Source organism: Coturnix japonica, chromosome 3 (assembly GCF_054131305.1).
Source record: "Coturnix japonica strain WE chromosome 3, WE-NBRP24, whole genome shotgun sequence".
Classification (NCBI taxonomy): domain Eukaryota; kingdom Metazoa; phylum Chordata; class Aves; order Galliformes; family Phasianidae; genus Coturnix; species Coturnix japonica.
The window spans coordinates 6423827-6438881 of record NC_140665.1 but is presented as its reverse complement, the minus strand read 5'-3'; the positions used below and the strand labels follow the sequence as shown (position 1 = coordinate 6438881).

The 15055-nt window shown below is 54.4% G+C and overlaps 1 protein-coding gene across 4 annotated transcripts; it reads left to right on the top strand.

Annotated features, from left to right (window-relative positions):
- Nucleotides 1–263: 263 nt before the first annotated feature.
- On the top strand, nucleotides 264–14981 carry KLHDC3 (kelch domain containing 3). 4 transcript variants are annotated; one of them, XR_014944351.1, is made up of 12 exons: nucleotides 776–913; nucleotides 2603–2677; nucleotides 3320–3567; nucleotides 5369–5545; nucleotides 7997–8112; nucleotides 9191–9262; nucleotides 9483–9696; nucleotides 9977–10063; nucleotides 10970–11078; nucleotides 13993–14070; nucleotides 14217–14295; nucleotides 14398–14981. XR_014944351.1 is itself a non-coding variant. In XM_015856693.3 (12 exons), exons 3-12 carry the CDS (start codon nucleotides 3414–3416, stop codon nucleotides 14462–14464), a joined length of 1149 nt encoding a protein of 382 aa, XP_015712179.1. In that variant the 5' UTR covers nucleotides 783–913; nucleotides 2603–2677; nucleotides 3320–3413; the 3' UTR covers nucleotides 14465–14981. The 4 variants fall into 4 exon arrangements, 2 of the variants coding, with proteins under 2 accessions (XP_085398572.1, XP_015712179.1); XM_015856693.3 differs by having other exon boundaries at nucleotides 783–913; nucleotides 13993–14066; XR_014944352.1 differs by lacking the exons at nucleotides 776–913; nucleotides 2603–2677 and adding an exon at nucleotides 264–298.
- The last annotated feature ends 74 nt before the right edge of the window (nucleotides 14982–15055 follow it).

The following is a 15055-nucleotide window of genomic DNA, read 5'->3' as shown; positions in this document are numbered from 1 at the left end:
GCCGCCACCCGGAAGCCGCCGGGCACTCTGGGTGCCGTAGTCCCGCAGCGGTCGCCGCCCCGCGGACGGACCCCCCGCCCCTCGGCCGCCCCGGGCCGCTCCGTCACGTACCCGCCGCTCCGCGTCCCAACAGCCCCGAGGTGCGGCGGGTCCCCGTGGGGCCGCCCGGGGCCGGGAGGAGAAGGACGGGGACGGAGGGGAGGAGGGACGGAGCGGGCGGGGCGGCGCCGGACTACAAGTCCCAGCGAGCGGCGGGGGCGGGCGCTGCAGCGAGGTGCGGGCTGCTCCGCGCCGCCAGGTACCGGGCTGCGGCTGCTGGGGGCGGCCGACGGGGCGGAGCGCAGCGCATCGCGGCGGGGCCGCGCTCGGGGCTGGTGGCGGCGCGGCGCTGCGGGACAGCGAGCGGGGACGGGAGCGGGGACGGGAGCGGGGTTGGCCGCGGGGGCCGCGCGTCCGTCCGTCCGTCGGGCCCCGCTCCTCGGCGCGGGGAGGCGGAGGTGCCGAGGGCCAGCGGCGGCCTCCGGGCCTCGCGCGGGGCTCCGTGTGCGCGGCCGTCCCCGGCGATCGGAGCGGCCGTGCGGGCTCCGGCTCGAGCCGTCAGCGCGGCCGGCGCCGTGTTGGTGCCTCGCGTCCGCATCGGCAGCCGGAGCGAGCTCCGAGCCGCTCCGAGCACGGAATGACACCGCCCGGCGTGCGGGGTGACCCCGCCGTAACGTACATGGTCACAGCGAGGGGTAAATGTCAAACCCGAGCGGGGAGAGCGGGCTGCGCTCGTGCTATCTGTGACGGTACGCCGGGCATCCCTGAAATAGAACCATCTGTATGGGCTGTGCGAGCCGCCTGCGCTATTTTAAGTGTTACTGAAGCGCACGGCCGGCATCCTTCGGGAGCCGGGGAGCGGGGCGGCAGCACGGTACGGACCCGCGGCGTGAGGGGGGACGGAGGCCGGGAAGGGCGGAGCGGGGCGGGGGGCGGCGGGGCTGGATGCGGGGGGAGCCGGGCAGCGCAGTGAGCTGGGTGCTGGGCTCTGGGCGCTGTGTTGGCTGCTGGCAGCTCCCTGTCCCGAACGACACGTTCTCACAGCTAATAGTCAGGCTTGAGAGTAGCGAATAAAGCCGCTGAAAGATCCGGGAGTGAAAACCGTGGCCGTCGGGTTGTTGTTTTCTGCCGTCCCTCCTCCGGTTCGAATCGCCGAACCACATTTGGAAGGTGCGCTGGGGAACGGCCGGATTGTTGGGCGCTGATCTCAGCCCCGATGTTCCGAGCTGAAGGAGGCGCACGCTGGGGGCACGCTGCGCTGTGTGGCTGTGCTCGGTACCACGGGCACCGTGTCGGGGCTCCGCACTCGAAGAACGAGGTGTTTTGCGAGGCTGCAGCTGCCGGGGAGCGGGGGAGGTGTTGAAGGACATCGGCTGCTCCTCTGCCGGCACTTGGGATCCTTCTCTTGCTCTCGGCTGTTCCACCCGCTTGCAGTGTCAATGGGGTGATCTGTGTTTGTGTACGGCTGTAGGTGCAGTGCGTGCTTGGTGTGTGATGCTGTGAGGTTCCCCCTGTGTAAAGCCGGGTGTGGTGGGCAGCAGCAAGAAGCAGGATGGGTTACACAGCTGTTTGCTTGGAAGGGACTCCTCTCTCCAGGGCAAAGGTGATGGATCTAAAGCACAGCCATGAACTCGGGTGCTGTCACCCAGCGCCGCCCCTGGGTGTGTGTGTGTGTGTGTGTGTGTGTGTTGAGCTGGCAGCTCTGGTGTCGGGGATGAGCTCTCGAAAAACTTTTCCTGGTAGGTTCAGCCTTGAGTAATTGTAATAGTAGGAAATCTCATTGCAACACCGTGTTCTGCGGAGTAAACATCGCTTTGCACGGCCTCATCAGGGCTGTGGGTGCTGCTGTGCGGGGCCAGGTGACTCCTTGGATGTGTCGCTGTTGTTTCCTGTATCCCCATGACAGCTTGATGATGAGGCTGTTCCTGGTGGTGCCGGACCAGTGTCTGCTCTGTGGGGAGCTTCCCTTGGCAGGCATCTCCAGCTGGCTCCAAGGGAAAGAAGGATTCATAGGCTCACAGAATGGCCTGGGTTGAAAAGGACCACAGTGCTCATCTTGTTCCAACCCTCTGCTGTGTGCAGGGTCACCAGCCACCAGCCCAGGCTGCCCAGAGCCACATCCAGCCTGGTCCTGAATGCCTGCAGGATGGGGCATCCACAGCCTCCTTGGGCAAGCCTGTGTCCTCTGGCTATTGGTTTCTCTGTGGCTCCTTCCCCAGCTCTGAGGAGCTGGAGTTAAGGCACGAGCGTGGTGCTGGGTTGTGAGCTGCAGCCCTGCTTGTCTGGAGGGCCTGGGGCTGCCCACATGGCTGCTTTATGATAAGTACTCCCCTCGTGCAAACTTAACCTCTTTCCACAAACAAATGGGCTGAGAAAACGTGTGGGGATTTTAGTCATCGTTCCGAGGCGTCTGCACATTTCTTCACCTTCTGCAAATGCTGACAGTGAGCGTGGGGAGTGTTGCTGCTAAGTCTGAAGAGAGGAAGCCGAGCAATGAAAAGGGGGGTTTTCTTTGGGCTGCCTGAAACATTGACATCGTTCTCCTCTAATGGCTGTTTTTCAGCTGGAGACAAAGTGCTGGGGAGAAGCCTCTGCTGAAATCCACCCTGTGAGCTGCTCTGAGCCATCTGCTCCCAGTGTGAGTCAACCAGCGTCCTACCAAGCTAATGCAGGGCTGCTGCTCAGGGCTGGGCCAAGGCGCTCATCCTGATGCTGAGTGCTCAGCACGTGCTGCTGGTGCAGCTCACCCTCCTCCTGGGGGCTCTTGCTGTGGGAGGGAGGTGTTCTGGGGGGCTGTTTGGGGTCGGTTGCCATCCTTGTGCTGGTTTGGTGTTGGTTTTTGTTAGTGGTTTTTTTGCTTTTTCCCTCCTCTGGTGTTTCTCACAGCTGATCCAGACCGCGCTCTGCCCCTAGCTCTGTTCTTTTCACCTTTGTAGCTGGCTCTGGCAGCGCGCATTCGTTCATGCAGACAAATTGTTCTGGCACGTACATGGTGTGTACATGGCTGGGGCACTGCTGGCGCTTGCTGCCTTCACAAAACCTCTTGGCTTGTGCTGCCTGCACAGCCACCCCGAGCTCTGTGTGTGCGAGGGCATCTCCTTGCTCTCCTTGCTTTGCTCGGGTTACAGTGCCCACACTGTGTCTCCTTTCCAAGGAGAAAGCGGGACCATCTTCAGATGAGTGAAGGCACAGCAACGTGACCTTCATAGCTGCCATTCAAGGAAGGTGGGGAGACCCGCGAGATTAACAGTGCTATTTTAACATGATGCCTTTGTTACAGAGCCAGGTGACGTCTGCCCGGCATGCCGGTGGCCTGGGAAGCATGAGGCTGCGGTGCTGGGAGCCCTGAGGAGCTCCAGGCTTTTGCAGGAGGGATGTTACGGTGGGCGGTGCACCTGGAAGGTGGGCCACGAAGGGTGAACCACGCGGCCGTGGCTGTGGGGCACAAGGTGTATTCCTTTGGGGGGTATTGCTCTGGAGAAGACTATGAGACGCTGCGGCAGATCGACGTCCACGTTTTTAATGCAGGTAAATGTGGAGCAGTGTGCTGTGCTCAGTTACTGGTTTGCTTGCACGCTGCTTATGTACTCTGCCCTGTTCTGTGCTCTGTGGCTCGGTGGAGGCCTTCCACCAGCTGGTAGGTATCACAAAGGTCTGCAGCGTGCTGAGCAAAGCAACCAGAGTCCATCTTGCAGAGGAGCCACTACATGTCTGAGGGCTGATTCCATCTGTGGCGGTGCTGGGAGAGGCTGCATTCCTTGATCCATCACTCTTTGAACTGAAGAGACCACTGAGCTGGTCCACAAAGTGCTCCCTATAATTAAGCTGAAAAATTGCACGGATGCTTGGATGAGCCCAGCTGGCAACCAAGGGCTGGTTGCTCTGTGTGCTGCCCGGTCTGCAGCCTCTCCTAATATGCAGACTGCTTTGCTGCAAGGTGCAAAGAACGCACTGCTCTAAATCTGGCTTTGGGGGAGGCAGTGGCATGTGCAGTGGTGGATAAAACAGTTGGTTCTGTGGGGTTGTTGAGCTGATCTGCTCATGGCGTGGAAGGGAACGTAGCTCAGGAACTCCTGACCAAAGACATTCACCTCTAAACAGAAAAAGTGGGCTCTAGCAGTCAGGACAGTTGAAAATGGCATCAGAGCACTGTTCTTGTGGGGAGCATGTTGTTACCCTGCCCAAAGGAATGCTCTTGTGTTGCCTTCCTTGTTTACCACTCCCAGGTATTAAAGAGTCACGGTGCTACAGCCACTGCCTGGGAGGTGCTGCTGGCTTCCCAAGCCCTTGCTCAGTTAATGCCGTTGAGTTTCAGTGCTAAAGCCAAAGCGCTGGGTTTTGAATGGTGTCTTTCAATGGTATGAAGAGGAAGACCATGTTTTAGGTTGGGAACATCCTGTTTAGCATTGGCTGTACTTCCTCCCTGCCCTTCCTGCCTCAGAGGTGGACGCTTGTCTCTCGAGGTACCTAATCCTTTCCCTTTGGTAAGGATGGCCACGTAATGCTTGCTGTGACTCCTGCACTGTCATTACTCCCTGTCATGCACGTTGACTGCCCTGCCTACTGCTGAACGTGACATGCAGGCTCCAGGAAGGAGAACCTGTAATCACAAGACATTCCTGTTTGTACCTCAAGGTCAGCAGGGAGAACTGAGGTTAGGATGGGGGTAAGGGAGACTCAGCTGTCTGCTACAGAGTTTGGTGCTACTTCCTTTTGTCTTCTTCTTATTTTAATAACAACTGCTGCTGTTCCTACAAAGCTGCTGTGTTGTCTTTCTTAGACTGTGCTTCCAAAGTCCAAATGATGCCTTCTCACCTTGCCCTGCAGTGAATGATTCCTGTGCTGCCCATTCCTTCTGCTTTGAGCATCTTCAAAACCGTCACTAGCCTGAAGTAGTGTCTGCATTCGTTATCACCTCCCCCCTTCTTTTCTTTCCTGTTTTGGGAGGGTGTTTGTGGTGGTTTTGTGCGTGGGATGGTGTCTGCTTGTGTGCTGTACCTTCCCTCCTGGTTCGGGATGAGCAAGAGCAGTAATTTCTTTGATGTGGTAATGCAGAACCAAAGCTATTTCTGTCCAGATTCCTCCAGTCCTCTGTGCTTCCTGTAGTCTTGCCTAAACAGTGGACCTGTGCTTCCGTATTTCTTAGCCCCCTACTATTCAGGGTCGGGCACAGCTCTGTCTTGCTTGCTAGGCTGCTTCTGCACCTTATTGTGCAGGGGAAAGCTGAGCCGTCAGGCTTTCTGCTTTCATGAATGCTCACTTGCCCACGATGGGTAGGTGGGTGAGCCTGCACGGCGGGCTTAACACAGGTTCTAACTTATGCTTTCAGTGTCCCTGCGCTGGATCAAGCTGCCTCCAGTGTGGACAAACAGCCGTGATCAAGTGAGAGAGGTGCCCTACATGAGATACGGGCACTCAGCAGTGCTCATCGATGACATCGTCTACATATGGGGAGGCCGCAATGACACAGAGGGAGCCTGCAACGTGCTCTATGCCTTTGATGTCAGTAAGTTCCACCTCCTTACTCATCCTCATCACAGCTGCCATTGGTGAGACCTTTTCTCTGCCCCACCGTGCTGCTCCCCAGAGCGGGGAATGAAGCGCTGAAGTGGTAGAGGACAGAGTGGAGAAATAAGGGGAGGCTTGAGCCAGATTAGAGAAATCCGAAAGATAAACTCTGTGAGATTTCAGGTTGTTTTCTTCATTATGCTGTTGAAACACCTGTGAAGAACAGGGACTGGGTGGACAGGAGTGTCAGGGAAGGAGGGGAGTACATCTGGATTCTGGGCCAAGTTCATTTAAATATAACCACAGACTGGGCTTGCAGTGACAAGTGCTTGGTGCTCGGTCACGAGTTCCCTTCGTTGCCAGAAGTCTTGAGGCTTGGAGCTGCTCTCTGTGTGCAGGGTTTCCTCCCTTTCCCTGCTACATGCAGCTAGGAAGCCACAGCAGATTGCCTTCTCCTCAGAAGCCTTGCAGTGGAGCTGCCCGGTGTCCCTGCCAATTCCAGCACTTTAGCATTAAGTGCAAATGAACTGAAAAGGCCAGCCCTAAGTCCTAGTCCAAACCCCACGCAGCTGTCTGTGCACACAGTGCCTATCCCCTGCCAATCCTGGAAAGTGTGGCTGGCACTGCTCCGACTGTGGGGTAAGCTCCATTGTATCCGTTGCATTAGGCTGGATAAGTCCTGGCTGAGTGCAGTTTTATCATTTGGAGATGGAGGCACCGAGCTGACCGTGAGGCAAGGACTCTTCCATCTCATTTGACTCACGATGCCCGGGAAAGGTCTTGCTGCTACCGTGTGACTTGGGCTTGGAAGCAGCCCTGGGAAGGATGGGAACTCGATAGCTGCTGCAGCTTTCTTGCTAGCTGCCTGCCCAGGATTTTGATGACCTTGCAAACTTCTCTGCGTGGTTCCAGCTCGAGCCTAGGTGGATCGCTGTGGTCATGGGCTGTGTTCAGAGGAGTTATCCTCATGAAGAATGTTGCTTTGGCTCCAGTTTAGCCACTTCCTGAAATAAGTACGACTCCTGGCAGCTTGCAGCATTTCAGTGGGGGGACATCTCCTGCCTCAAGGCTTATCTGTGCCTGTCTGTGGGCTCATGGGACAGGTGTCTGCGTGTGCTTGGCAGGGAGCTGCTGGCACAGCTCCACGTTGCCCTGCATGGAGAGCAGCTCTGGCTGGATTTCAGGTCCTCCTCTAACTCAGTTCCTGGGACACGTGGGCTGAGGGGCTGAATGCAGCTTGTGTAGGTGTCGGGGTGGTGGTGGTAAGGGGACCGTGAAGGGTGGAGGGCAGGGAAAGTTCCAAGTGTAAGGTGTTGCCCTTGGGTCAGGACAGTCCTAGATATGAGTACAAAGTGGGAGATGGACTAGTTAAGAATAGCCCTGCAGAGAAGGACTGGGGGCTGGCCCTCCTGGCTGCCTGGGCACACTGCTGGATCATGTTCAACTTGCTGCCAACCAAGACTCCCAGATCCCCTTAGCAGGGCTGTTCCCAGCATCTCACCCCCTGCTTGTATGTACAGCCAGGGTTGCCCCTTCCCAGGCACAAAATCTGGCTCTTGTTAAATTTCATGGGATTGGTAATTGCTTAGCGCTCTAATTTATCTAGATCTCTCTGTGAGGCCTCTCTGCCCTCAACAGAGTCAATAGTTCCTCCTAATTTAGTATCATCTTGCTCAAAACACATTCTAGTCCTACTTTCAAGTCATTTGTGAAGACATTAAAGAGAACCAGCCCTAATATGAAGCCCTGAGGAACCCTGCTAGTGACTGGATGCAGCCTGATGCAACCGTTTACTACAGCCCTTTGGACCTGATCTGTCAGCCAATTGCTCACCCACTGCATTGGTTTTTGTCTAGCTTTATGCTGGACATCACATCAAAAGGCTTCCCTTGGTCAACTCAGTGGGTAACGTTGCCATAAAAGGAGATTAAGTTTGTTAAGCAGAACCTTCCCCTCATGAACCCACGCTGGCTGCAAACCAATGACCACGTTGTCCTTCAGATGTTTTCCAATAACTCCCAGCATAATCTCTTCAGTTTTTCCAGCGCTGAAATGAAGCTGACAGCCCTGTAATTACCAAGCTCTTATTTCTTGCCTTTCTTGAGAATTGGAACAGCGTTTGCCAGCTTCCAGTCTCTTGCACCTCTTGCAAGGCCTCCTTGTGAGTCAATACAAATAACATTGCTCAAGCAGCTCTGTGCTAATCACGTGTAGAACTGGAGCTGTTTGTCAGGCTGGGCACTGGCTGTGCCATGGAGCTGAGGACCTCTGTTGCTGTGCCCGCTGTGGAGGCTCAGGCAGGCAGCCTCACTTGGAGAAGCTTGCTGAAGAAGCAGGTGCTGTGTGTGAACTAAGGATTTCTGCCTAGAAATGAGGAATGGCTGTAAGAGAGTTATCCCATCCCGACATCTACTGTGCTTTCTGAGCATCGCCTTCTGTTTTGTTTCAGACACGCACAAGTGGTTCACGCCAAAGGTGTCTGGAATGGTCCCAGGAGCAAGAGACGGGCACTCGGCTTGTGTCCTGGCAAAGAGCATGTTTATCTTTGGAGGCTATGAACAGCTGGTGAGTCATCTCAAACACTTGTTTGGCAATCCCCTGGGACAGAGGGTATTCCTACCCAGGACATTGGCAGAGGCAGGGGACATGCACATATTTGCATTCACAGTTACCTTCATTTTATAACAGGACAAAGTTTTGGCGTTAATTATCTGGGTTAACAATATATATTTTAATTTAGCTAAGAAATGCCCTAGAAATGCACTGCTTGCAGTGTCTGTAGTGCTGTTGTGAAACGTTGTCCCAGAGTGGTGCATGCTCTCTGTTCTCTGCACCTCTTCTCATGTTTTGCTGAGCCTCTCCAGGAAGCACTTGTCCTTCCTGTAAGAAGGACCATCCTTTGCTAGCTGCTAGTGTGCTTAACACCCTTTGAAGTAAATCCTTATGCTCTGAACTTGGAAGAGTAAACATCACTTCAGACAAGTGGAAAGTTGTACTGCGTTATTTGGGCTGTTATGGCAGTGCCTTGGTTACTCCCCTGGCTTTTCTGAGCACTCCAGCATGTTAAGTCCATGATCTTGATCGCAGCTCTACAAACGTGGGTGGTTTTTAACCAAGGCCAAACAAGGCTGCCCTCTTGGTTCTGCTGTTATCTCCCTTGTCTGGAGGAGCAGAAATCTGTTCTGTTTGTTTGAGTACAAGCTCTACTCAGCTGCAAGCTGCAGATTAGTGCTGTGGGATCCTCACCTGTATTTACTGTTGGGTGTTGAATTTCCTTGAAGTAATCCTATCCTCCTACCTCTCATTGCGTGGCCTTAGAAGAGGCAGTTTGTCCACCTTCTGTTGTGGCATGGAGTAGGGGCAAAATTCTGCTGCGTGCAGGTCTTGGTGGTAGGAGCCAAGCACTGAATAAATAGGAAGGCTGCAGGAGAGAAGGAGCAGCTCTAAGGAGGGTTGAGCTTTACCTCCTTATTAAGTGGCATGTGCTGCTTACATGGATGTTTTGGAGCAAGCACCCCATGGGCTGGGAAGGGCCGTGTCCAAAGGGGTGATGTGAGTCTCCAGGATAGCTGCCCTGCTTGGAGGTCCGGTGTCACCAGGCTTCTCAGTGCTTTGGTAACCAGGCTGCACTGCTGTCTTCCAGGCCGACTGCTTTTCAAACGACATCCATAAATTGGACACCACAAACATGATGTGGACCTTAATCTCTGCCAAGGTCAGTGGCTGGCTTTTATTCTGCTTTGTGGAGAAAGCCTCAGTTGTGCTATTCTCTGGGTAGATGCCCATACTAGTCTCCCAACTCCTGTTTGATGTGGCTGGGATCTGAAGGAGAAATTCTCCAGGAGAAGGCAACCATAGCAGTTTCCCTGTCAAGAGGTGTCACCTCCCTGTTTAACCCACGTTGTTTCTCTTGCTGTTTTAACCCATCTCTTCAGGGTACGCCGGCTCGCTGGAGAGACTTCCATTCAGCTACCATCATTGGAACAAAGATGTATGTATTTGGGGGCAGAGCTGATCGTTTTGGGCCATTTCACTCCAACAACGAGATCTACTGCAACCGCATTAAAGTGTTTGATACAGAAACCAACTCCTGGCTGGACTCCCCTCCCACTCCAGTGCTTCCTGAAGGCCGGAGGAGCCATTCAGCATGTGAGTGTGGATCTGCTGGGAGAGGAGAATGTGGAAAGGGATTCCCACCCATAGCACAGGGGCATCTGCACCACTGGGTGGAGGTGTGGGACAGTGAGGGGTGCTCAGAGCCTGGCTTCTGTGCAGACCTGCAGGTCTCCTTGCATGAAGCCCTATGTGTGAAAGTGATATAAGCTAAAGTGGGCAGTGGCTGTTGCTTTGCTTTGTGTTTGGTGCTGGGACAGGGAGCTGCTGGGCTGTCCCTGGGTGGCACGCTGATGTCTGTGTTTACTCCCCACAGTCAGCTACAATGGGGAGCTCTACGTGTTTGGTGGCTACAACGCACGCCTGAACAGACACTTTCACGATCTCTGGAAATTCAATCCAGGTATTTATGCTTCTGACTTGTTGCAGTGATGGTGCTTGAGGTTCTCAGGTCTGTGAGTGCTCAGTTGAACGTAAACTCCAAGGGCCTGCTTGAGGGAAATGGCTGCCACGACAACACTGATATAGGCTTGCTGTGCTCAGTGCTCCTATTCCTCTTCAAACTATCTCCAGCTCTCAATAGGAAAAGGAAATATTGCTGGAAGGTGCTTAGAAAACCTTTGGTTTGTTCTTTAACACACAGAACTGATGGCAGAAAATAAGGTCTGGGATTAGGGGAGCCCAGGCACTCACTGGGGAAACCACTCAGCTTAACCAAGTTGTTACCCCTTTGCCATAGAGAGCAGCAGGGGCAAAGGCTACTGAGCTGTGCCTGGTTCAGTCTCCCTGCTCCCAGAACCAGCCTGCCCCAGCTCGGGGAGGATGCTCTGCGTTCTCCGTGGCTGCCAACAGATGGAGCTGGTTCCTGGGCCTCACTCAAGATCAGGCCTTCGCTGGGGAAGGGGAGCTGACAGCTCCTGCGCTTCTGCCTGCACAGCTCCCTGCGGTGTTAAACCTGCTGCTTTCGGCAGCCCCTGGGCTCGAGCTTTGTAGGTGACAGGCCTGGTTTTGTCACAGTGGCTGCAGGGAGAACCTACAGCTCCTGTTCAGAGCTCTGAGGGCCGTGCCTGGCATCAGAACAACCCCCCATCATTGACCCAATGGGAGTGCATTGCTCTGCCTCCATAAAGAAGAGGTGGACAGGAGGGCGCATGTGGGCTGGTTGGGGTCTGTGGGGCCTCTGTTTTTATTTATTTATTTATTTTCGTCTGTGGTTTGTTTAATTCCATAACCTTATGCTTATACCTAAGTCTCGGTCAGGGCTTTGTGACAAGCTGGTGCATTTTCTCACTCCTACCCCTTTCCTTAGTTTCCCTTTCATGGAGGAAGATTGAGCCCAAGGGGAAAGGCCCGTGCCCTCGACGCCGGCAGTGCTGCTGTAGAGTAGGGGACAAAATCATCCTCTTTGGAGGCACCAGGTGAGTTATAGGGGTCTGATGGTGTGGCTTTGGGGAAGGGTTTGTCATTCCCTTCAGCACAGTTTCCTTTCATGCTGTAGTCAGCTTCGCTTTGTAGCCACATGGCATCTGTCCATCTAACTTGAAGTGTGACAAATGACACAGATCACAGCTCCTCTGGAAAAAGCAAAGGGGAGACTGAAGGTGTCGTGTTAACTTGTAAAGCATCTGATGACAAGTCTTGTTCTCCAAGCAAGACAAGTAGCCTGGTCTGCTGTGCTGAAGCAGACTTAAAACTGACTTATTCTCCATTACACGCCATCCTGCTTCTCCCACCTGATTTTTTCTTTCATTGGCAGGTCTGGTGTCTGCCGGGCTGCAGAGAGATGTCAGCTCAGGTGTTTGAGCCATTCATACTCAGTAGCATTCCCTTCTGTAGCAGTGTTCCTTAGCAAATTTTCCATTCACAGAAGGGATCCAGTTTTAAGGATTTAGCTATCAGACACTGGAGTTGGTACTGCCAGGATGGAGGGCAGCTGGATGTGGCCAAGATCCTTAGCAGCTGCTAAAAGGAAGGAAGTAGCCCATCACCAGGACATGCTCTGCGCTGTCTGAAATGACAGATTGCAGCTCTGGAGCACAGGCCTGTTTGCCAGCATTTACCATGCGCAGACATCTGAAATGCTTTCAGCCCTCCAAATGGTTTGGAAAGGATTGAGACTTTCTCTGGGACTCTGGCAGTGGCTTTTTGAGGATACTTGAGAAGACAGGCTGCGGGCAGAGGACAAGACAGGGCAGTTGATAGGCTAATGTACCAATGTCTGATGAAGCAAAGGGCCTTCGGATGCAGAAGAGCTTGGCAGTGGGATAAGGCGTAGTGGTAGGATGCCTGTGTGGTATGAGGGAGCCTGCAGTGCATGGTGAGGTGCTGAGTTTATCCAGGCTCCTCAGCAGATACTGGGTGCTGCTATGTGTAGCAGAAGGCTTGAAGGCAGCTCTGGGTGCTCTCAGGTGCTGCAGTCTTTGGTAGACAGTGCAGCAGCTGAATTTTGGTGTTAAAACTCAGCTGTCCTAACAAGCATTGGCCAACCACAGTAAATTTGACACCAGTTTTTCAGAGGCCAGTCCACCTCTGCCAAACAGCCTGGCAGCATCTTGCCTTTTCCACTGACCAACTTCAGCTTTCACCTTGTTCTTCCCACAAGGTTTGTCAGTACCAGGCTGGGGTAGGAAATGTTGCTGGTGGGCAGGAATGTAGCCTGCCCGGACAGAGGGGCAGCCCTACAGGCTGGGGTGGGGGCTGTGCTGGTTTCCTGTAATGGTTATCAGGTGTGTTCTGGAGCCGGCTGGCAAGATAAGAAGTTTTCCAGGAAGTCATTGTAAACGGAGAACTCCCTGCGGTCTGCCTGCTGACCTGCGCTCCCCTGCTGGGGAAGGGGAGGGGAACATACTGATGTGGGGGATTCAGCGGCGCCTCGCAGGATGGGCCAGGCAGACCCCTTTGTGTCCTGCCCTTCCTGACAAGGATTCACTGCACAAGAGGCTGTTCAGGAGTTCTGCAGGTTCCTGCTGCTGCATCATCCAAGCACTTTTTGTTTTGCAGTCCTGCCCAGAGCTCCATCTTTTTGCTTGTCTGTGGTCTTTCATTGACAGCAGCAATCCTGTTGTCTGTGTCCCATTCCAGTGACAGGGAAGCCACGTGGCACTCAGCTCAGTGCTTCTGCTGGTTGTCTCCCAGGCTTAGTTTCCTCCCAAACCCACCAGCACTTCACACACAGAGACCGTCCACAAAGGGAGAATGAAGAGGAGATGGAGTACCATAAGTCGGAGTTTAGCTGTGTGGGTGCTAATCCAGGTTTGGCTCGGGGCTGATCTATCCTGACCTTAGAAAAGCCTGGCTTGGTGAGGGAGAGCAGTTTTGCTGGGTTCTGGCTGATGCCCTGCACCCTGTGTGCTGGGAGCTGCAGCACTCCTGGTCTTGAACTCTAGGCTTTCCCCAGCTGCTTGCAGTTGGGTGATAAAGCCACGAGCACACCACACTGCCTGCTGGCTTCCCTTTGGAAGATAAGGAATGCCCTAGGTCTTCCTGTGACGTGGATGTGAGATTAGATTGTGGTGTCCTTGTATCCAGACAGATGGGACCCATCAGCAGTAGGTCTGCCCTGCCAGCAACAAGCTGTGCCTTGTATTTGTATGGGGGTGCTGAGGAGCAGGGATGCAGGTGCTGCCTTACCTCCTGACGTGAAGCTTGGTGGGTTATAGGTGGACAGCAAGCAACTCTGCAGGGGGAATCACTGCATGAAGTCCCAGCTAAGCAATAAGGATGTACTGAATTGCCTTGTGGCAAACCAAAGAATGACTCACAACACCTTTCCTTTCTTGCAAGTTCTCCAAACAGCCGTCAGTGCTTGGGCAAAGCACTAATGCTCCAGCACAAGCTGGTCTGTCTGTGCCGGGGGACTCAGTGAACTGTCTCTCAAATGGCTTTGGCTGCTTGTGCTAATGCAACAAGTACACATGGCTTTTGGAGGAAAAGAGCTACTGCTGAGCCAAGAGGAGACTTCAGTGGCTGCTTCAGTTGTTCATTCTGAGCTGCTGCCTTCACTCTTCTGTAGAAAACTGCAGCAAAGAATCTTCCATAATGCACTTAGAGAAAGCTGCTTGGCTTACCATGCTCCAGCAGTGCTGGGGTGGTTTGGTACACTGCATGCTGGCTCTGTCCCCAGCAGCATCAGTGCTCTTGAGAGCTTACAGACAGGAGAATCCAGCTCACAGGTTTCTGTGGCATGACTCACAAGCATCACGCTCTGTGTTACAGTCTGCAGGTGTTGTGTGCAGCCTTGGGAAGCTAGAATTGAGGTGGACAGCCTAAAGAACTGCAACTGCTATGTAAATGTTGTGGCACTGATTGACGAGCTTTGTTTGGCTTCTGCAGCCCATCTCCGGAGGAGGGCATGGGCGATGAATTCGACCTGATGGACCACTCAGATCTCTACATCCTCGACTTCAGTACGTGAGTGCTCCCTGCACAGTGTGTGCCTTTTGCCACCAGGTGCCTCGATGAGAAGCACCGTTTCCTGTGGCGTTGATTGCCTGATGCCCTGATCCCCCATACTGCCCAGACGAGGACTGCTGTGGCTAACCGCCCTCTATCCACAGGCCCTAGCCTAAAGACGTTGTGTAAGCTAGCAGTGATCCAGTACAGCCTGGACCAGTCCTGCCTTCCCCACGACATCAGGTACTGCGGGCCTTGCACTGAAGCTCACCCACGTGTGCTCCCTGGGGCACCTGGTTGCTGCGTCCACCCTTCTTCTAATTGTGCCCTGTTGTTGCGTTACAGATGGGAGCTCTCAGCCATGACAACGAACAGCACTATCAGCCGCCCCATCGTCTCCTCGCAGGGCTGATGCTGGCTCGTCCCTCTGTCACCCTGTACTCACCCCTCCACACACTGACCTCTTGCTCCACTGCCTGCATGAATTTTTAGCCCTTTCAAGCAAGGAACCTATGTGAGCTCAATTTGTCTTGCCCCAGCCAGGCCTCCTTGGGCCCTTGTCACGTTCAGGGCAGCACGGGTGTGCAGGCAGAGCAGGCCCCTGGGGAAGAAATCTGCGTGCCCCAGCAGCACAACTGTGAACCCCCATCCTCGCCTGAAGAGCTGCAGCTGCATTGGCCTGGTGCCCTGCCACTAAGGGCCTGAATTGACTCCTGCCGCCAGCCTCAGGCTCGGAACTATTCCTGTGCTGCCTCGTAATCATGCTGACGTTCATGCCTGCACCCATTGGTGCTGAGCTGCCCCCAGCACTGGCTTGCAGGCCCAGGGTGGAGCTGAGCCCCTGCACCCAACATGGGGGCTCTGCTGCCTGGCTCCGGTTGTAACACAGTGACCAGTGGGCGTTTTATAAACACTGAGATGGAAGTGGCTTTCTTGCTGCTCTTTGTGTTCAAGTTGGGGCAGCTATGCTGGGGGGGAGGTATGAGAGGGGAGGACAGTGGCT